This window comes from Naegleria gruberi (assembly GCF_000004985.1).
Source record: "Naegleria gruberi genomic scaffold NAEGRscaffold_36, whole genome shotgun sequence".
Lineage (NCBI taxonomy): Eukaryota > Heterolobosea > Eutetramitea > Acrasida > Naegleriidae > Naegleria > Naegleria gruberi.
Window position 1 is genome coordinate 354,223 of NW_003163291.1, and position 22,095 is coordinate 376,317.

Below are 22,095 nucleotides of genomic sequence, written 5' to 3' on the forward strand. Positions count from 1 at the left end.
AATTATTATCAATTAATTGGATTAATTAAATATGTAATGATTAAATTATTATTATTAATAATGATTCGGATAATATTGACAGCAATGGCAAGCAACCAATAGAGAATTGTTTGCAGCCTTTAATTTCAACATGACTGCAACACTTGTAAATAATGCTCCTATTCCTCCTGCTCCTTCTGTATCTGCAGTTCCCTCTCCCTCCACTTCTACTTCAACACTTCCTCCTTCAGCAAAGAAAAAGAACACCAATTTTGTCAATCTTCATGAGCCAGGTGTTGTCATTCCTCCAAAACTAAACTCTATTTATTCTAGGTTAAACTATGAGAAACCTAAAGTGGAGACCCAAAAGGTCGTCAAAACAATCAAACAATCAACTATTGTTAAGAATACTACATTGGATGAAAATCTCATACTTTTGGATAATGTCATAATGCAGAGCAATATGGATTCTGATGTTTTTCATCCTGGCGATCCATCCTTCTTACTCAAATATGACTCTCTTAAATATGAAGTTAAAAATCCGAATCCATCCCTCTTATTCAACAAACCAATCAAGACCAATTTTGACAAGGCACTCAATATGACCATCTCATTTACCAATACATTAATGCTGTCAGTGAAACCAGAAGATAAGGAAGATGGAAAAAAGGGAGGTCTCACCCTCATGACAAATACTCCTAATACTACTCCTCACACAACACATATTGTGAATGGACCAGTCCTTACAGTACAAGCTCCTCTCGTATATTTGTTTTTGAAGACTGAATCTCCTATTTATGATTCTGGATCATGTAGGTATGGATTTATGGAAGATGGAAAGTGTTACCTTGTCCATAGATTGAGAGAAATTTGCCTAAAGGTAAAAATTGTCAGTGGTGTCGCAGTATTAGATAATAGTTTGTAAGTACTTTAATTTTACAAAGTATTTTAATGAATTATGGAACTAATTTCATTCTCAATTAATAATTGATAATATTCTATGTGGACATGATTAAATAATTCAAGTGGAGGATATGGATGTGGACCAACAGATTTGCCATATGTACCAGCCATTCGATCAACATTTTCTGGATTGACCTATGTTTACAGTTTACTCAATACTGGTGAAGATGTCTACAATCATACAGTACTTTTCCAAGATTTAACCATTACACTGCGGTCATCCAATGACCCATTCGTGTATGCCGAGTACATTACCAATGGTACACTCAATTTCCAACCTTGGTATCACTATTATCAAAATATTGATGATGATATTGGCTTTGTGAGAGGATTTTTTGGATTTGGAAGTTTGGGATTGGGTGTTGTGATTGTCTTACCGAGCTTGCTATTTTGTTTATTATTTTGTTGTTGCAGTCCAACTCTTAGAAAGAAATTCATGGTTGACGATCTAAGAGAGGAGCATGCACTCCTATTGAATATGTAAGGTTAAAAGTTCACCATTTCCTTACCTTTTGTTGCCTTTATTAATATCTATTTCCAAAACTATTTTTTCATTTGTGTTGGCCAACATTCCATTAGGACACAACAAGAACAAAGGGAAAGCAAAAATTTCAAACATCTTCTCTATCCAAACCGAAAGCAACCAGGTTATTAGAAACATGTTACTCGAGAATCAATTGATTATCCAAGCATGAAAGTTTGTTTACTTTAATGCAGTCCAAAACCCAAAAGGCTAGTGCACTTTCAAACAATAATGTTATCTCGTTATTGTTGATTAGCATGCTTTGACAGCCCCTTCCATAACAAATCCCTCTCAATACATAACAGACCAGACGTTTGAGTGCTGCAACACGTACTTCCAAATTTTAAAAAAAAAACCGCCCATAACCAGGTCTTGGCTGACACACTTACCTCTCAATAAAGTTCAGCAGCATCAAAACCTTGCTCTCTCTGTGTGTGTTCGTGTTCGTATTTTCGTTTGAACGGCAACAGTTTCTTCAAATTTGTTTTGCAATTTTCTTGTTGTTTGTAATCAACAACGACAGGGAGAAAGAATTACTGATAGTAATAGGAGGATTCATAGAGAATCATCGTAAAAAGTAATATCATCACAAAATAGTATATCAAATGATGAGAGAACTTGCCACTGATGATAATTCACATGCAATAGCATCAACGTTATCTTCTTCTTCTGAAAAGATGAAAAGGCCTCAACAACAACCAACCACAATCAAAATGGTTGCTCGTACCAAGTCGGCAAGTGTGAGGGCTAAACAATTATTTGAACAAGAGCAAGCCTTAAAAAGACAGATGCAAGAACAAGAGCAGAATACTGAGGAGGATGATGGTGATGGTGATGAGAATGAGAAGGATGAATCAGATAATAGTAGTGATAATAGTAGTAGTTTGAGTAGTTATTCGATTTCTTCTGAGGGGAGTTTGGAAGAAGTTTGTGCAAAGAGTTTGATGGTTCTTAACAAACAAGAAGATAATAACATTGCAATAGTAGAAATAACGGATGATGAAAAGAGTAGTAATGGTAGTGGAAGCAGCAATGGTGGCGTTGTGGAAAATTCAAAATCCAATGAAACTACCACATCAAATTGTACTAATCAGAATTCCACTATAATTTCTGACAATGAACAAGTATTGAGAGAACCCAAAGTCATTGAGGATGATGTATTGAACACATTGGTGGCAATGAAACATCAGCAGGATCAACCTCAGGTGCAATGCACGATAACCAATGTTGCATCATCACAACAAGATGGTTCTGTATCGTCACTGCCTGAGAAGAGGACAATCGAAAATGTTAATGAACGGATACAACCTTGTGACGATACAACAACTCGGGAGCATTCAAATATGAAAAATACTGAAATTGGAAATACTCAACACCTTAATCTTTCCTATAATCCTAATCATGCTGAGGCAAGATCAACAACTGATGTTTCAGACAATACAACACAACAATACTCCTCATCTGTTGATGGACAATTACAAATGCACACAACAGTCACTCCATCAATACATACAACCCTGAAAAACAGTTCATTACCTCAAACACAGCAGCAGCAGCTGCAACCATCTCTTCCCCAAATTTATCATCACAAAGATGATCATCAATACTCATATAGTACCTCAACAATTTCAACAATCGTTACTACAGCCAATGCATCTGTAACAAAGTCAGCATCTACTGCATATCATCAACACCAATACACTGTAAACTCGAGTCCATCAAACAAAACCACCTACCCAGAGTCTCACTACCTTAATTCGTATGGATCCTCTGGTGGACCAATACCAACAATAACAACTAGACATTCACCACCTCAAAGTCCTACCATTATTACTAATAGTATACCACCACAACAACCATCATCCTCATCATCACATTATAGTGGTAGTAGTAGCTCTGCATTTTCAAGTCAAGTATTCTCATCACCTCCAAGATATGATCCTTCTATTAGTAATAATACTGTCCCACCTGCATCTATTCATTCTACACCACCACCACCACCACAAAAGGTATCTTCACATATCTATGATCATGGTGTTTATACCAAACACTATCACCAACCTCCAATGGTTTATCATTATCATCAACCTTATCTTCCTCCAATGTCTGTCCCTCCACCACCTCATCATCATGTTCCTTATATGCAACCCTATATGACCAATCCAATGATGAGCATTCCTCCACACAATCAAACATCTTCGTATAGTTCAATTCCTCAACAAGAGCAATATTATTATCAACAGCAAACAAGCAGCAGTTCTAAACCACCAATTCAAGGATCTTATCCTTCTTCTTCCACAACAACTTATGTAAATAGCTCACCACATCATCAACCAGCTCTATCAAATCAAAGTTCAAGTTCAAAATCAACTAGTCCACAACCACTAACACCATCGCATGAAACTCTTGGAAATTCATCCAATAATAATCAACCAAAAAACTCGTTTTTTCAAGATATTATTCAAATTCCAAAACCAATGGAATCTACCAAAAGAAAGCGAGAATATCTCAAAGATATTGTCTTGGATACTGCAAAATTAGGCCAATTAGAATATGAAACCTTTGTGGCTGAACAACAACGAAGACAGGAAGGAGCTATCACACCTAACAAGAAGAGTAAGCTTTTTAATATGGATTTTATGAATACAGTCGATCCAAATATCATGAGAGACAAGATTGAAATTACAAAAAGAAAGGAATTTTATGCTGATCCAGCTCCACCTAGAACAGAATATTTGGAAATTTTGCAAGGTGTTCGAGCCAATGCAGAATACAAGTTTGGAGATCCACTGCCTGATCATGTTGTCAAGGTAACATTTGGTAGATATAGTGAAACTGCCAAGTCAGCTTCTGTTAGACTTTCAATTTATGGAAGAGGTCTTAGAGATGAACCAAAAAAGAGGAAGTTTATTCAAGCCATTGCAAATTTTGAGTTGGAGGTCATTAATGGAGCAGCAAAAGTCACCTTTTCAGATCTTGCAGCAAGACATGCTAGTCACAAATTTGGGAAAATGTTGTTTTTGAGATTTGGATTATTGTGTGATGGTGTAGAAGTTTCTTCAGTTGAAACTGAAGGTTTTACCACCATCACCTTACGAGGTATTCAAAAGAGACAACAACGACAGAATAAAGAAGTCAATCAATAAATTGAAAGTTCTTTGTCTTAATATTAGTGGATTTTAATTTATTAAAAACAAAGAGCAAGTGTTCCACTTCTCAAAGCAAAGGAGGCTTCCATATTTGAACTCTCATCTTGTGAAGGAGATTGATTGAGCAGTGATCTCTCTAATTGTTTCAATTGAGAGACAAAACCTGAATTTGGTTGAACTAAACCTCTCTTTGCCTTGACAAACTCGAGAGCAGTTTCAAAAGACCACTCATTCTTTTTCATCAGATAGGATATCAATACAGAGGCAGATCTTGATTTTCCCTTCATGCAATGAACCAACACTGACGATCCAGAACTTATTGCCTTCTCTATAAACTCGTAAGATATTTGGAAAATATCAGAAATATTTTGATCTTCCTCATCGTAGAGGTGCAGATTCAAATACTCGAATCCCTTCTCAGGGTAAATTGGCTCCAAGGATTTCACACAAGTGACAATGTGAGTAATTCCAAGTTGCTTTAAAACTGGTTCATTGAATGCATCATCAATATCACCTAGAAAGAGATTGTCCAAAATTCTTGTGGCTGCAAACTCTGACTTGGGTGTTCCATATCTTGCAATCTGACACAATTTGTAATAATATTTCAATGCCTTTCTCGATAAAAAGTGACTAAACTTTTCAGGTGATTGCAAATAGAGAATTGCCTTCTTGTTATGCTTAGCCTTATGTAGAATATCTATGGAATCATCAGGTGGACTATTCTGTGATTCTCTCTGAGATGTCACCATTCCAAGTTCAAGCATTCTCAAAAACTTTTTCTTTACATTGACATATCTCTGTTTGATTTCTTCCTCTTGTTGAGATTTCTTCTCCAACTTTTCAATCTTTTGCAATTTATATTCCAATCTCTCTAGAACCACATCGAGAGGAGCACACGACTTGTTTTTACATATTTCCATAGCTTTCTGATCTCTATTCTCTATCTTTTCATTATATTTACAACAGGATGAGGAAGAGCTATCATGCTCCTCAGTATTTACAAGAACAAACTCAAAAGTGTTTGTTTCAAATAATGAATTTCCAGCCTTATGATTGAGAAGGAAAGATGGAGAAGAAATTGACCTTTTGTAATTCCTCTTGTGATTATAGAAATGCTTGTTTGATTTTGGACTTGACAGATGGTGTACTTTTCTTGAATTGACAGCTGCTGTAGGACCATTCACAGGTGAGGCAATTGATGAAGCTGAATTTTGAATCATTGAGCAAGTTGACTCTATATATTCAAGATCATGAACAGCTTCATCCAAAGATGAATCCTTACTTAATTCATCTTCATCGCAGTCATTACATTGTTCTATTCTTTGTTGTTGTTGATCATCTTCTATGTGATTCTTGGAATTCTCCAAAACATCTTCCCATTGATCATCCGAAGGACTTGGACAAGTAGCACACTTGAATACCAAACCCTCATCATATTCCTCATCATTTTCATTGATCTTATATTGTTTCTCCATAGTAGTGCGGTTATGATTGAGCATGAGCAAAGCTTCGTTATTAGTGGCGAGACGCAAGGCTTTCATTTGCAGTCTTTTTTTTTATTGTAGATGAAAAAATCTCTCGTTTGCTGTTGTGCTGTTGTTGGAGCTGTTCAGTTCGGTCGTTGTTGTTTGTATCTCCAAATTACTTGTTTTGATTTATTTGGAAATTTAAATGATGATTTGAGTTTGGAGAGAGGTGCTAGTGGAATTATTTGTTATATGTTGGATTGAGAAGATTTGGTAAGAAAAATGATATTGAAAATTGGCGGTTTTTTTTCAAGATAAGAAATGATATCTCGTTAATGTTTGATGTTTTTATTTTGTGTTGTTATCAATTGTTTACAAATATTACATCTGAAAAGATGATTGAGCGGAATTGCTCTCATCACACCTCAATATTTATAAGGGAATAAGGTAACGCGATTTTTTGCATTTTTATTGTTCGTTTGGTTGGGAATCGTCGGGGATTGAAGATATTATGAGAAGTTGTAGTTTGAGAAGATATTGTTATGAGGATTTTTGTTAATTATTGTTGTAGTGGTGCTGTGCTGATTTTGTATGATGGCTGCCGAAATCCAAGTTATTGTAATAATAGCTATAATAACTGAAATTTTGCAATTTTAAGATTTCGCCATTAATTTCGGAACGTTGATGATGATCATTACATAAAGTATATTACAAATTAATATTAAGGAAATATTAGAAAGATTGTATTATATTATGAAATATTGATCCAAATGATTTTCAAATTATCAGGTCTTGAGTTTCTCCAAAAGAAATAGTATATATGATGAAATAATTATCATGTTCATTGAATCTGCCTAGTAATAGTATCGGAATCATTATTATTAACAAGTATATGAACCATTCCAATTCAAAAATACATAGGCACTTTCCAAAATGGATGGATTTGCTGGAGTATACATGAATACAAACTTGATTGACATTTCTGCCAATTTACCTTCTTTCAGCTTGATCATGGCTCTGGCAGTTCTTTCAGCTCTGAGATGAGATTGTTGCAAAACAGCAAGTCCATTATCGACATGTGAAATTATTGTTTCTCTAGTTGCCTTGGCTTCACATAACAAATTGAGTTGAGTTTGAATGAAATCAGGGCCCATAATTGAATCCAATCGAGTCAATGGTTGCTCTTCAAACATGGTAGAGAGTGGATCGCTCACATACTGAACAGATGTAAAATCAGAACCAACAGCAACAACACCCAATGGCTTTTCAACAAGTTGTGATGGAGTAGTGGCATCATTCACTGGATAGACATTAGTTGATGTTGAAGTAAGTGTTGTAATAATTGATGGAGTTGTTGGAGCATGCGCAATATCAGAAGAAGTCATAATCTCAACCTTAGAGAGTTTTGGTTTGGTTTCAAAGTTTTGCTCTGCTTCATTTGGAGATGATTTTCTCTTCTTTGATTCGGCTGAGGTTTTAGCTTTGGTCTTTTTACCAGATTTACCATTTTTATCCAATGCCACTGAGGTATTATTTGATTCGATATCTTGATTTGAACCCATTGTTGATCTTCCTCTCTTCTTGGTTGATTTCATTTCCACACATTCCAAACCCAATCTTACGCATCTTTCACATGGTCGTTCGAAACCACATCTTGTATGACGTTTCTGACATTCAACACATGCTTTGCTTGCTCTCTTTCTGCCATTAGGATAGGGTGAATTCTTTTCTTGACTATTGGTTGGAGAGCTAGTTCTTGTACTGCTCTTATCTCCAGTTGGAGTTGTATTGACATTGGCATGTCCACGTTGTTTTTGGCCATTTGAACTATTGCCAGAAGAATGAGATGGTGATTTAACATCATGTTGTTGATCTTGCTCATCCTCAGTTAAATGATCAAAATCATCATCTTCTTCCTCAGCATGCTTTCTATTCGAAACAGTTCGATTCTTCCTTGATTGTCTTTGTGGAGAAGTTGCAACAATAGTTGGATTGAAAGAATGATGATCTTCAATATCGAATGAAGTTAGTGGTTCTGAATTATCCAACAAGTGAATAAAATCTTCCTCTCCTTTCAAAATTGAAACCATGCCATCCACATGTTCAGGTGAAAAGAAGCCCTGATGTGGCTGATGTTGTTGTGATGATGATTATTATTCATGTGAGTGGTATCTACATTATAGTGGTGGAAAGTTGTTGTTGCATTATTGTTTACATGTTGTTGGAATGCTTGTTGTGGATTGGAATGTTGTTGTGGATTGTTGTGATAGAAATGTTGGTCAGGGAGATTTGAGTCGTGATAGTAAGAAGGAAGCATCATATTCTGTTTCGAATTGTGATGTTGGGAAAGGATGGCTTGATTTCTCGAATAGATATCCATCAGGGATTGTTTAGTAACTAATCCATTCATCATCATTGATTCCATAGTGTGGTCAATTTGTGCACCACCATGTTCCAAGTAAGGATGCTGACTTGGCATTGAATAATTGTTATTATTATTCAATGGTGGCATATAGGATGGAAATGAATTCACGAGATTACCATTGTTAATAGTACTATTATTTGTTGCTGAATTATTTGCTGCTGACATGACACGTGTAGCCATCTATCAAAAGTATTGTTGCTGAAATATTTGCTTTTGCTACTTCTATAATGTGACAATATTCTCTCAGTTGTGTCGAATATATTGTTGATGTCAGCTGAGTGAGTATGAAAGAAATGGACTAATGCGCAATTAGAAAAATCAAAACTGATGTGTCAGGCAACAGTTGTTGGTTTTTTTTGGTGTGTTTTTGTTTTTAGAATTATTGTTTTTGGGTATTAGCTGATATTGTCGAACCATGAAAGATGGTGGAGCACTATCAAACAACGCAAACACAGTTGGATTCGCATCTGTCAGATGTTCTCAGCAAAACGCCATTAATTTACTGTCAGAAACGACATCATGCCTGTTGGCGTTATGCTTTGAATTTGAGGGTACCATCAAACAATTGGTCATAGATCAATGGTTTTAATGTCCAATATTTTGTGTGCATACCGAAACATACCGATTATTTGAGTTGTTTCGAATATGAAAACAAACAAGTAGATGACAAACTTGTTTCCTACCTTATCACCATTTGGTTTAGATCCTCAAACCAAGGCAATCCACCTGATTTATCTAATCACCCAGATCTGCAACTTTTCCTATTGCATCACTAGATGTTAAATCGAAACTTTCGCATAACACAATTAGTATGGAAAGTTGGTACTTTCAGGCAGTGCACTGTCTTGTCTCACCTTATCTTCTTGCCTTCAATAATGTTTTGACACAAGTCGACAAGGTTTCAGACAACATTAAGAATTACAAATCAGAGGAGTCTGAGGAGGTTGACCATATTTGTCATGCATTGCACAAACTGTTAAAATTTTCCATTACTTATTGCAAACTTCATTCCACAAGGAAATATTATCATTGGTTCATTATGGCGCACTGTGAAAGCTTGATAGATATCTGTTGGTTGTAATCCACCATCCAAATATTGTAATAATAACATTAATGTTGTTGTATAATAGAATACATGTTGTTGTGTGGTTGCAATTAGCAATGTTTCAAAGGTTGTTGATGTTTTCTCAGTCACCACAGTAAAGACCAACACAAATTGGCATAGACCGCCTTTTCGGTTTGAATATTTCTTTTAGGAAGAAAATTAATACGCAATCTCAAGAAACGAGGTATAAACAATTATGGCTATCCATCAAAATTTGGCAGATTTGATAACTATTATAAAATTCGGCGTTTGTAAACCACTTGATTGCTTGGGACATTGGCATGTAAGGAATGCTGTTCCTTTTGGGTTCCTTTGTATAATGTTCTTCTTTAGCAATTTTGCAAACCCTCCTTCAAAACTACAGTAAAGAACTACAGTTATTAGATTTGAAACAAAGTGTTGAAAATGTTAAATAATGAACTCATTGTTTGAGGAATTGGTGCACCTGAGCTCTGTAACACTGACTTTTGTGTGTAATAGGGTAAATTAAAGCGTTGACTATCAGCACTCCGAAACCGGTTAATATTCAATGCAATATTTGTTATGAGATATCCTAATATTGAGGCGGATCACGTACCACATGTTAAATCAATAATAAGTTCAAATGGTAAATGGGTTCAAATCTTGGCTTATGTACATGAGACCATGCGAAAGTTAGAGCATTCCTTGTTACATCAAATTCGAAAGTCAATTATCTTGTTTATCTACAGATTCTGAGTCGATTTACAATTGTACATGGTCAGGAGTTGTTTAAATCTTAATATTCTTCGAGTATTTAAGGTGAAGAATGATTGCTGAATAGACAAGTAGACTGTGAGCATACTTGATGTCTGTGTTAGTGATTTCTACATAAAGACCTCCCTTCAATTTGTCAAATGCCAACAGTTGAGCACGTTTTCTATACTTCCTTTCTTTTTCTGTTACAAGATCAGACTTGGTTCCAACTAATACCACTTCCATTGGATTGTGTTGTTCCAAATCTTTGATGTGCCTATCCAATCTATCCAAAGTTAGTGCACTATTACTTAAATCAAACATGGCAAATGCTACATGTCCTCCTCTGTAGTATATTGGAGATAGTGTTGCAAATCTCTCTGGACCACTGTAATCCCACAATTGCAATTCAGAGATGGAATTGGGAATGAGTTTGTATCTTTGTTTCAAGAAGGAAGCTCCAATGGTCGGCATGTCTTCCTTTTGTCTACAATTAATATTCTTAATGGCACACTCCAAAGTGGATGTCTTTCCCACATAACAGTCACCAAGCATGATTACTTTGAAAATTTGTGTCCCCTCAGTGATCATTGGTTTGTTTGGTTTCCTTTCAATTTGAATCGATGATGCTGAACTGTTATTTTTAAAGAATGATGACAAGTAATGTAAAACTGAACTCATAACACCACTACTATTCTTTTCATCTGATTTCTTCTCAATTTCTACTTTGGAATTATTAGAAACAACTTGATCTGAATTAATAGGACTTTCCACCTTCCCAAAGAATTCACTATAACACTCTATCATTTCCAATTCAGTTCCAAACCATTCATATTCTTTCTTACAAAAATCCATTGTAATCGTTGCATGCAAATTTTGTGTTCTAACCTCACCCATCTTGGTTACCCCAATCAATCGAGTCGCCAATTCATAAACATGTTCCTTAAACATCATCTTGATGAAATTTCTTCCCATTCTACTTTGAAAAAGGCTTGAAAATGCTTCATCACCACCACTATTATTCGAATCATCATCAACCAATTGCGCATAATCTTGATAACGTTTCCAAATGATCGGAAGGGAAATCTCCCTCCACGACCTACAAACTCTCACCACGGAAAAGATCAAGTGGGTCATGGATAAATGTTGGAAAATCTCTCCAGTGAGTTCATCCGGAAGGGTGGAAAATATTTCCTGGAAGGAATACTGCTTGGTTTTAGAGTTGAAAAACAGGCGAGTGAGGGCTGAATTGTTGTTGATCATTTTTTTTTTAAAGATTTTTTATTGTAATCTCAATGAATAGTAAATAGTCTTAATATGGAAGGTGAAAAATTTCATCATTTGGGATAAATTGAATGAACCATCATGTGGAAAAGAGGCTAATTTCTCTAAGGAATGAGTAAAATCTTGCCAGTACTTTTACGTTGTTCCAAAAATTCATGAGCTAGAGCTCCCTCACTCAATTTGAAATTCTTCCACTCACTAATTGTAATCTTTTTTTGAGAAATCCATGAAAATAATTCAGTGGAACGTTTCAATCTCTCCTCCCTACTTGTTAGGACATTCCACAAGTCGCCACCAGTGAGTGTTTTTGAGCCATCCATTAACATTCGTGGATTGATGAGTGGAGGATCGCCACCTGCCATTCCATAGAATACGACAGTTCCTCCAATTTTTGTAATTTTGAATGAGTCCATGATTGTTGAACCAACTGATTCGTAGACTACGTTAACACCTATTTGATTGGTCAATTGAAGTATTTGTTCAGTCCAATTATCCTTATATAGAAAAACATGATCTGCTCCAATTTGTTTTGCAATTTCTGCCTTTTCTTCACTTGAAGTCAGTCCAATAACTGTTCCTCCCAATAATTTGATAATTTGGGTAAGCAATTGACCAACTCCACCTGCCACTGCATGCACCACTGCAACAGTTCCCTCCTTCACAACAAATGAATCTCTTGTCAAATAATGAGCTGTCAATCCTTGCAACAAGACAGCTGCTGCCATCTCTGATGAAATCTCATCTGGCAGAGGAATTGCCTTCTCCACAGTAACTTTCACCAATTGAGCATTGGCATGAGGCACATCAGCAAAACCAACTCTCATCCCCACTCGAATCAAATCAGAGTTCACCTCACTTCCAATCTCTTCTACAATTCCAGCCCCTTCATATCCCAAAATATAGGGAGGTTCTCCCACCAAATGATAATTTCCATTCCTTCTGTAAATATCTGCAAAATTCAAGCCAATGGCCTGAGTCCTAACCAACACATCATTCTTTCCAATTTGTGGTTTTTCCAATTCTTTCATGTAGAGAACTTGAGAAGCTTCTCCGAATCGATCAAAAACAAGAGCTTGCATGATACTTTAATTTGTTGTGTTGAGCTTTTTTTTAGAGATTATGCATGACGTCTCTTGTGTGATGAGGAGGAGAATTGTTCATTGGTAATTACGGAATTAGAGTAATTAAAGCGTCCTTATTGATGGAAAGTTGCAATTGTTTTTACTGTTTTTTTTGGAGTTGATGTGAAAATGTCTGAACTCACTCTTCTAGTCTGTGAATCATGGCAACTTCTGCTGGATATTAAGCCATGCTGAACTCTTATTGTGAATCTACGAAGAGTTTCGTCTTGTTTTTTAGAAGAAATATGTTAAATTAATTAAAAATACACTATTTTATTTAAAACACAGCGCGTTAAGTATTGAAAAAAGACAAACTATTTTGATCACTTATTGTTCAGTGTACTTTTTCAATTCTTGTTGGAGATTCCAATTTTCCTTTTCCAAAGCTTCAACACGTTGTCTCAATTCTTCATTTTGCTTGACCAATTCTTGTGGATTTGAAGTCTTGGCTGGCAAAACAGTCTTTGGTTGTTTGGCCTTAATTTCAACGTTTGGTTTGAAATCACGGAATTGAACATCAATTTCCTTATCTTCTGGATTCATGGAAACCAAAGATAATTCAGCATCTTGACCAGAGAAGTAATCAGAAGCAGACAAGGCAGGAGATGGAGAAGCAGTCTTTGGATAGATATCAGATTGGAACAATTCAGACTTTCTTGGAACAGTGAATGAAATTGGAGTAATTTGATTAGCAGTCAACTTGAACAATCTGACAATTTCGTTAGAAGTAGTATCAACAGCAATCTTTGGAAGCATAGCCATACCCATTTGTGGATCAGTTGATCTAAATTCAGACAATGAGTGAATGTATGGTTCTTCATTAGTAACTTCAAAGAATCTAATGTTACCATCACCCTTACCAGCCAAGAAGAGCAAATTAGTATCTGGATCATAGAATGGCATAATCAAACCAGAAGCCATATCAATATTAACAGTGTGCAATGGCTTTTCCAATGAACGTGGATCCCACATCATGTATTGTCTTTCAGAGGTCTTTGAGAAACCAACAGAGAACAATCTATCAGTATTGGTAATCCATTGAACACGAGATCCCTTAGTACCACCATGACCTTCAACTTCAAGAGCAACTGCACCCTTTCTAGGATCAATAATTCTCAACTTTTTATCCTTTGAAGTGGAGGCAAACAATGAACCATTCTTATTGAAAGAAATTGATTGAATATCTTTCCACAAATCTTTCATTTCAACTTGGCTCTTACCAGTTTCAATATCCCACAAAACAACTTTGTGATCTTGACCAGCAGTCAACAAGACATTGTTAGCAGTTGGATGGAATTCCAACAAACCAACCTTCTTCATGTGACCTTCCAATGTAACTGATGGTTCAGTAACAGTGCTTGTCAAACCATCTTGTGGAATTGACCAAATCTTGGCAGTAGCATCAACTGAACCAGTTGCCAAAATATATTGATTGAATGGATGGAACTTTAAATCCAAAACAGCACCAGTGTGGCCAGATAAAAGTGGCAAATCAGCAGCTTGTTTACCTGGAGTCTTTTGGTTCAAAACAGCAACTGAACCACCACCACCTTGCCATGGAACAGCAACGAACAAGGCATTAGCAGCAAGCCAATTAGAATCCCAAGCACCAACATTTGGACGAATGTTTTGGAAGGCGAATTCTGCCTTGTATGGTTCACCGAAAACGTGACGATAGAGTGATGATCTGACAATGGACATTTTTCTATTTAATTTATATTGTATAAATGTAAAAGGTGTATAGATTTTTCAAAACGTGTGGATTAAACATAGAGTTTCGAATAAAAAGTGTGTGAAAGCATGTTAAAAAAAAATTAAAGAGAGAAATTAGCTACGTACGGTTTTTGTGTATTTTTTTGATTTGTTTGCTGGTGCCTTCGCTTACGTATTATGATGATAATTTGCTAGTTGATGTGCATGTCAATCAAACATGTCCAACTGTCAAAAAAAATCAACCAATCAATGTTGATGGACATTAATCGTTGAAAGATAGGTACGTGTGAGTATTCGATATTGTTGGCACAATGTTCCATAAGGTCTGAGAGCGTTGGGGGAAATAGTTCAATTTTAGAAAGTAATACTACCTTGTTTAATACTTTACAATAAAATGTTTAATTAAAATAATTGTTGACATGTTTGGAAACAATTGAATCTCTTTCTTTTGTAAGAGAAGTATTCGTAGAAGGTTACATTGAAATTTAACATTTTTGAATAATAATGAGAATTCGAAACCTTTCTAATACCAGTTGAGATAAAGAAAATGATGAGAGAATTGTTTTGCAGGAAAATAGGGTGCAATTGATCTTTCTTTATCTCATATAAAAATAAATTTTAAAAAAAATTATTAATAATAACATTTTTATTTTCCAAATAAACCACTTCCATTTTAAGAAATACTATATATTAAGCAATTATTCAACAACAATTCTAAAAAAAAAATGAACGAACAAGAAGAAAAGGCAATCAGAGAACACGACAAACAAGAAGAAAACACTCGACTCTATTATTTAGCACAGGTGCCATTTGTCAGTTCTTATGGAGGTTTGATGGGAGATTGCATGTTTTATGGACACGGCGATGTTGGAGAATCTTCTGGAAAGTATAAGGGAGCAAAGATTGAACACAAGATTCGAACGGAAGAAACTAAACTATTTGATGATAAAGGAGAGGAAATTAAATATGATCAAGAAGAGGAGGTTGAAGAAAAACAAGTGAATCCTTAATGAAAACCTTTCAGTTTATGACCGTTTGGGATTGTGGACATCTTTCGTCCGAACTTTCAGTGACACATCCAAGTTTCGAATAAAAAATCCAAAACTAATTGACCTAAACCAACAAAAAAATCAGAGAAGGTTCACCATCACTCTGCTGAAGGTGTCAAAATGTCATCAACCCGATCAATTTTCCTTCAAATTTTCATCACTTCCTTCATTGTTTTGTTTTTTTCATCATTTAATTGTTTTTTATTATTATCAGATAATGAACATGATAATAATGATGGAATAATCATACAATCGACAAGAGAATCAGGATTAAGTTTCGGATTGGTGGAAGCTAGTCTATTTTATGGAAATATTACACTTTCGAATATGAATTATTTGACCTCTCTTAGGTATAATCCAATTTATTATGATTATCCGAATGGAATTTTATATGCTTTTGGAGGAAATGATAGTAAGAAACGAGTTACAAAATCAGTGGCTGCTACTAAATCTTTAAGAGAAATTAGAAAAAGTAATGGAAACGTTTACAATACAACTGTTCATTCAGATTTTGGAGATTTTCAACAAATTTCAACTCTCACCACTGCTATGGTCAATTATGCTGTTTATTCGATTAATAATCCAACTGGTGGAAGATTAGTTTATTTATTTGGTGGAGATTCAACATTTGGAATTATTCAGGCCTCTAACTCAATTACTAATCTAAATTATTATTCACCAAATTTGGCAAATATTCCACCAACCTATTTTGCACACTTCATTACTGAACAATATATTTATTTAATTGGTGGTATTTCGAATGGTGGTGTTTATGATAATGGAATTTTCAGAGCTAATCTTTCAAGTTTATTAACTCAATGGGAAAGATTTGCTGATTTTCCAGTAACTATTGCAAAGGCAAATGCATTTCTATTGAATGGAGATGTTTATGTCATTGGTGGAAAGAATAATGAGACTGATGATAATCGGATTGTTTATTCTGTTCCATTGAATGATTTGGAAACACTTTCTGCTAATTTTATTGAGATTGCTACCTTGAGCCGACCAACAGTTGGTTCTTCACTCGTATTGACAAGGGATTATGGTTTCCTATTTGGAGATGAGAATGCTGGTTCTGGAGTAGGTATTGATACTGTCCTTGTTTTTCCCACAAGTGATGTTTCACAAATATTCGAAATTGGTATCAATGATTATTATTTCTCTTATGGTGTTCCAGTTGTGGTTTCTGGAACTATTGCTAGTTTCTTTGAGAGCACTCGTTCAGAACTTGTTGAAATTGAATTGGCATCAGATGCAGTTCCATATTGTTTCGGATTGGATGCAACGAATCCAGTTGCATGTTCGGGACATGGAAATTGTGTTGCCAATGAATACTGCAGCTGCAAGAGAGGATATTATGGCATGGATTGTTCAGTCACCTTTCTATGCAATGGAACCATTTCCTATTCTCAGAATGTGTGCAGTGGCTACGGTTCTTGTGTCAATACGGATGAATGTTCCTGTAGAGCCAATAGAGATGGAAAGTTTTGTCAATTCAGTTATTGTAGTGGTATTCTTAATACTGATCCAACAGTTTGTAATGGAAAGGGATCTTGTGTGAATTCAGTTTGTCAGTGTGAGCAGGGATTTTATGGAAGTGAGTGTAAGAATTATTCGTGTTACGAAATACCTTCCACTAATTCTTCAGCTGCATGTTCAGGACATGGCACTTGCAATTCACCAAATAATTGCACTTGTTATGGACCTTATTCTGGAGACATGTGTCAGAGATTTTATTGTGGAATTTTCTCGAATGAAGATGCCGATATGGCTTGTAGTGGGAATGGAAAGTGTACTGAACCTGGCAAATGCACATGTAACAGTGGATTTTATGGAGCCAATTGTGAATCTTTTAATTGTTATGGTGAAATATTCAATAGTTCAAGAGTGTGTAATGGAAACGGTTCATGTATTTCACCAGATCACTGCACATGTCGAAATGGCTATACTGGATCAAACTGCTCAATTCCAACTTGTTTTGGAGAGAATGGCACCTTGGCTTGTGATTCACACGGAATTTGTACAGCTCCTGATACATGTAATTGTACAGGAGGATACTATGGCAGTAGATGTTCAATGTTTACGTGTTTTGGAGTCGATTACAAGGAACCATCTGTTTGTTCTTCTGAAGGTTCTTGTGTAGCTCCAGATACTTGTGAATGTAATCAATTCTATACAGGAAATAACTGTTCTCATTACACATGTTTTGATGTGAGAGATGACAATTCAACTTTAGTTTGTTCAGGAAATGGAAAATGTACCAAACCTAATGTTTGTTCATGTAAGGAGGGATACACTTCTGCCAATTGCTCTGCGTATTCTTGTAATGGTATTGGACATGATAATTCAAAGGTCTGTAACTCTGTTGGTGTTTGCACATCACCAAATAATTGTACCTGTCAATCAGGTTACTATGGTTCTGATTGCCAAGTTTCAGAGTGTTTTGGAATTAGAAGTGATAATCAAAGTGTTTGTTCTGGAAGAGGTGAATGTAGTGGAAGAAATGCTTGCAACTGCTCTCAAAATTATTTAGGATCCCAATGTGAATTGACATCTTGTTTCGGCATTCTTTCGAATATATCCAATGTCTGTAATGGAAATGGAAAATGCATAGACTTTGATCAATGCTCTTGTAAGGAGGGATATTCAAGTCCCCAATGCACAGATTTCTATTGTGGAACTTTTCATTTTAATAATTCTGCAACTTGCTCCGGAAAGGGAAGTTGTGTTTCGCCTAATTCATGCAACTGCTCAATTCCCTACTTTGGAAAGTATTGTGAAAACTTTAATTGTTTCAATATTTTGAATAACCAATCAACAGTTTGCTCTTCACATGGATCTTGCATAGCTCCCGATACTTGCAAATGTGAAGAAGGTTATTTGGGACAAAATTGTTCCTCCTTTTCATGTTTCAACAAGACAGCTGATAGTGATGATGTTTGTTCTGGAAGAGGTTTATGTATTTCACCAAATACATGCATGTGTACTGTGGAAGGGTTCCTTGGAATGGATTGCAACTTGTCATTGCCATTTGATATTTATTTGAATGTTTCGAATAGTATTGTTATTTATAGTGATGATAATCCAATTATTGGATTCAAAGTTTTATCAAATTATAACGAATCTGATTTCTTTGGATACAGATTAACATCTTCTGGAATTGCTCCTGTCAATCAAAAGAGCAATGAATTTACTCTTGACACTAGTCAACTTTCTATTGGCCTTACCAATTATTTCCTAATTGCCAGATTGAAGAACAGCAGAACTTCCTCATCTCTAAAACTTTCTGTTGTGAAATTACAAAAATCCAGACCATCAATTGCAATTTCCAAGTTTGTATCTGTCAATGTTCCTGAATTTATTGTTTCTAGAAATGCCACAACATTTGACTTTTATTTATTGAACTTGACAATTAGTGGGCAGTCTGTTTCTTCATTATTTGGATGTAATTCTAAATGTTTAGCCGATTATTCTTATTAATATTTACTTGACAGGTGATTCTTTGGATTCAGTTTACAATATTTCCTCTTTACAAAGTTCTTCCTATGTTCTTATCAGTGATGCAAGCAATTCTATTGGATTTAGTCCAATTCTTCAAATTCCATCCTTTACTCTAACTAAATCTCAATTGGAACAAGCAACATTTTTACAATTTGATTTTACAATTGGATCTGCAATTGGTTCCAAGAGAATTCCAATCATTTCTGCACCAAAACCAAAGAATGGTGTACTCACAGCTAGTAGCTCAATTTCAAGAGGAGTTGCCCTGACAGATGCCTACAACATTGCATCAGTTGAGTTTTCAGCTGCCACTCAATTGTTACCTCTCAGTTATGCTTATGCATTCTATGAGCCATCACAAGGCAGAGTTCTTAGAATGAGTTCATTCTCTACTAGCTCAGTTGCCTCCATTTATTTACCATTCATTGCAAGCAGTGGAAACGTCAGTTCAGTTGACATTTATTTACTTGTTAAGGATGATTTGGATTTTATTGATCAGTATTACATTTTCACTCTAGAAGTCACACCATATTTAGGAAATACTGATTCATTGTTCAATCAAACTCTTCCAGATTCTATCAAGACAGTTTTTGCGTATGATAATTCCATCAAACAGTCGAATTCTGTTGCAGATCAAGTTGTGAAAAACATTGAAATTCCAACAAATTCACCAGAAGCATCTCTCTCTGTCATTCAACAAATTCTTCCACAAAATGCCAATACTCCATCAGTAGTTAAGGAAGTTCAATCAAAAGTTCAATCATTCCTTGGCAGTGTCCAAACAAGTCAATCAGAGGAAATGAAAAAGTATGGTTTCGTAAAGAATCCACTCAGTAGTACTGCACTCCAATCGACTTTGAATCTCATTTCGGATTTATTCTCATCCAATAGGAAATATCCAGCTACTGGAAACACTTCAACAACAGAATCTCTAGTTTTATCATTTAGTAAGATTTTACTTTCGAATGCTTTACCGAAAGTTGTCAATTCCAAAGATTCAGACCTACCAAATGTTAATTATCATTCCAGTGAAATGAATGTCACTGTCTCTTCACTAATTTTCGGCTCAACCACTGACAATGCAATTCAACAAACTCTTCATGGAACAAACTCACAACTTTCATTGAATTTAAAGAAAGTTGCCAAACAATTTGGTGGAGAATCAACAAATATTGGATTATCATTGATAACCTATTCTCAAAATGTTAAATCGGATAATTATTCTGCAAGTGTTCAATCTGGATCAACTCTGGTTGAATTTAAATATTATCAAGATGCACAAGTAGTGACATTGAAGGATTTGGATTCACCATTTACTTTGATATTCACACCACTCAATGATCAAATCAAACAAAATTTAACACTCAACACTACGAATGTTAAATGTATGTATTGGAATGAGGAAGTGTCAATGTGGAAATCAGATGGCTGTCAATATTCAAATTCCTCAAAAGATTCTATCATTTGTCAATGCACTCACACAACCAAATTCTCCACTTTTATTGAGTATACTTCATCCTATTCGAACACAACTAAATTGACCGAAACTGAACTATTGTACATTGCCAGCGTGTACAGTGCAGAGATTAGTTTTGGAATAATGTTTGCAATCTGCTCTGCCATCATTCTCATTGTCTTGATTATTTACAGGAAGGAACAACCATTACTTTCAAGATTCTTGACTCCATTCTTGGGAATGCTTGCTCTATTAGTGGAAAGTGTTTTAATTTCAATTGTGCAAAGATCTGTACTTGTTAGTCAACTCTTACCAAGTCAATCTAAAATGTGGGAATCTGGAGGCGAAACTGCCACTAATATTGTTGGAAATGTCACTATGATTATTGTAAACACATTGAATTTGACAGCCATCTTGGCATATGTCATCCAAGTTATTAGATTCCAGCTCCTCAAATATTTATATGATGTGATAGCTCAGAAGAATAATGGTCAATCATTCATGATGAAAGTATTGAGATTCGTCACTTCTAAAAAGCTTTTCGTCACTCTGATTGTCATTTCATTAATCTTTAATTTGTGCTATTGGTTAATGTGGGTCTTGTTAGTGAGATTGAGTGTTATTACTGCATCTGTTTATACTGAGGCAGTTTCCATTTCGTATACAGTTATTATATTCGGATATAGTGTGATTATTAGTATTATAGCAATTGTGGATATTATTTCTAGTACAAGACAAAAGAAGATTAAGAGGAGAAGAAGGTCAACTGTCAATTCATTGTCTTCAACTAGCTCAACAAAATCATCCCAGTCACTTATTCCATCAAAATCTACTCGAAGATTCTTTTATTTGGATGCTCCTTTATTTTTCAGATCTGAAATGTTCATGTATTTGGTCTGTTTTGCACTCATGATTATTCAACAAGTTATTGGATTAGTTTCTAATAATTTCAGATTTATTGATGCAAATGCTTATGAAATTGCAATTTATTTTGATGGAATTCGATTTGCATTTGAAGTATTGTACACTTGTGTGTATTTACTTGTATTTGGAGGTTTTGCTATTCTTGTACTAATTGTCTACAAGGTAAAAATTAACAAGAGAAGAAAACAACTGGTCAACCAAGATTTACAAGATACTGAAATGATTGAAACCATCTCGGATGACAGAGGTTACGACCTCTTTGAACAATTCTGCATCCAAGAATTAGCTACAGAAAATCTCTACCTCTTGGAATTACTGAGATACAATCCAGAGTTTGTGGAAGGAAGAAGTATGAATGAATTGCCAAACTTTTTAGAAACCATTCATGATTTGTTCATCAAGACTGGAGCCGTTTCTGAAGTGAATATTCCATCAACAACTAGAAAGAGATTCCTGCAAATGATGAAACTTGTAAAGGAGGAAAAGAAAATGTCAGTTGAAAAGATAACTCTTGAAGTTCAGCAATGTTTTGAAGAATTGCATGATCAAGTTTCTGTTAATTTGGGAGATACCTTTTCAAGATTTGTTCTAACAGAAATTTATGAGCAATACAGGAATCAACGTGCTTTGAAAATGGAATTGGTCAAACAAGCCAATATTGATATTGAATTGGAAAATTTGAAATAAATTTATTACCTTTTTCAGAACAATCGACAATAAGAG

The 22,095-nt window shown here is 35.2% G+C and overlaps 7 protein-coding genes across 7 annotated transcripts; 2 read left to right on the forward strand and 5 right to left on the reverse strand.

Annotated features, from left to right (window-relative positions):
- Positions 1-130: 130 nt before the first annotated feature.
- Positions 131-4,611, forward strand: NAEGRDRAFT_50569 (uncharacterized protein; the record flags this gene model as incomplete). The annotated part of the gene is made up of 2 exons (XM_002675028.1): positions 131-859; positions 2,143-4,611. 2 exons carry the CDS (start codon positions 131-133, stop codon positions 4,609-4,611), a joined length of 3,198 nt encoding a protein of 1,065 aa, XP_002675074.1.
- A 231-nt stretch (positions 4,612-4,842) lies between these two features.
- Positions 4,843-6,155, reverse strand: NAEGRDRAFT_69826 (uncharacterized protein; the record flags this gene model as incomplete). The annotated part of the gene is made up of 2 exons (XM_002675109.1): positions 4,843-4,942; positions 5,020-6,155. 2 exons carry the CDS (start codon positions 6,153-6,155, stop codon positions 4,843-4,845), a joined length of 1,236 nt encoding a protein of 411 aa, XP_002675155.1.
- Positions 6,156-6,961: 806 nt separating this feature from the next.
- On the reverse strand, positions 6,962-8,685 carry NAEGRDRAFT_69827 (uncharacterized protein; the record flags this gene model as incomplete). Its single annotated transcript, XM_002675110.1, has 2 exons — positions 6,962-8,209; positions 8,296-8,685. 2 exons carry the CDS (start codon positions 8,683-8,685, stop codon positions 6,962-6,964), a joined length of 1,638 nt encoding a protein of 545 aa, XP_002675156.1.
- A 1,675-nt stretch (positions 8,686-10,360) lies between these two features.
- NAEGRDRAFT_69828 (small GTPase) lies at positions 10,361-11,461 on the reverse strand (the record flags this gene model as incomplete). Its single annotated transcript, XM_002675111.1, has 1 exon — positions 10,361-11,461. The coding sequence occupies one exon, from the start codon at positions 11,459-11,461 to the stop codon at positions 10,361-10,363; it is 1,101 nt and encodes a 366-aa protein (XP_002675157.1).
- Positions 11,462-11,712: 251 nt separating this feature from the next.
- On the reverse strand, positions 11,713-12,687 carry NAEGRDRAFT_69829 (uncharacterized protein; the record flags this gene model as incomplete). Its single annotated transcript, XM_002675112.1, has 1 exon — positions 11,713-12,687. The coding sequence occupies one exon, from the start codon at positions 12,685-12,687 to the stop codon at positions 11,713-11,715; it is 975 nt and encodes a 324-aa protein (XP_002675158.1).
- A 297-nt stretch (positions 12,688-12,984) lies between these two features.
- NAEGRDRAFT_56244 (coronin) lies at positions 12,985-14,586 on the reverse strand. Its single transcript, XM_002675113.1, has 2 exons — positions 14,569-14,586; positions 12,985-14,434 (listed from the first exon to the last, which is right to left on the reverse strand). The coding sequence occupies exon 2, from the start codon at positions 14,428-14,430 to the stop codon at positions 13,057-13,059; it is 1,374 nt and encodes a 457-aa protein (XP_002675159.1). The 5' UTR covers positions 14,431-14,434; positions 14,569-14,586; the 3' UTR covers positions 12,985-13,056.
- Positions 14,587-15,818: 1,232 nt separating this feature from the next.
- On the forward strand, positions 15,819-22,079 carry NAEGRDRAFT_80461 (uncharacterized protein; the record flags this gene model as incomplete). Its single annotated transcript, XM_002675029.1, has 2 exons — positions 15,819-18,948; positions 18,986-22,079. 2 exons carry the CDS (start codon positions 15,819-15,821, stop codon positions 22,057-22,059), a joined length of 6,204 nt encoding a protein of 2,067 aa, XP_002675075.1. The 3' UTR covers positions 22,060-22,079.
- Between the last annotated feature and the right edge of the window lie 16 nt (positions 22,080-22,095).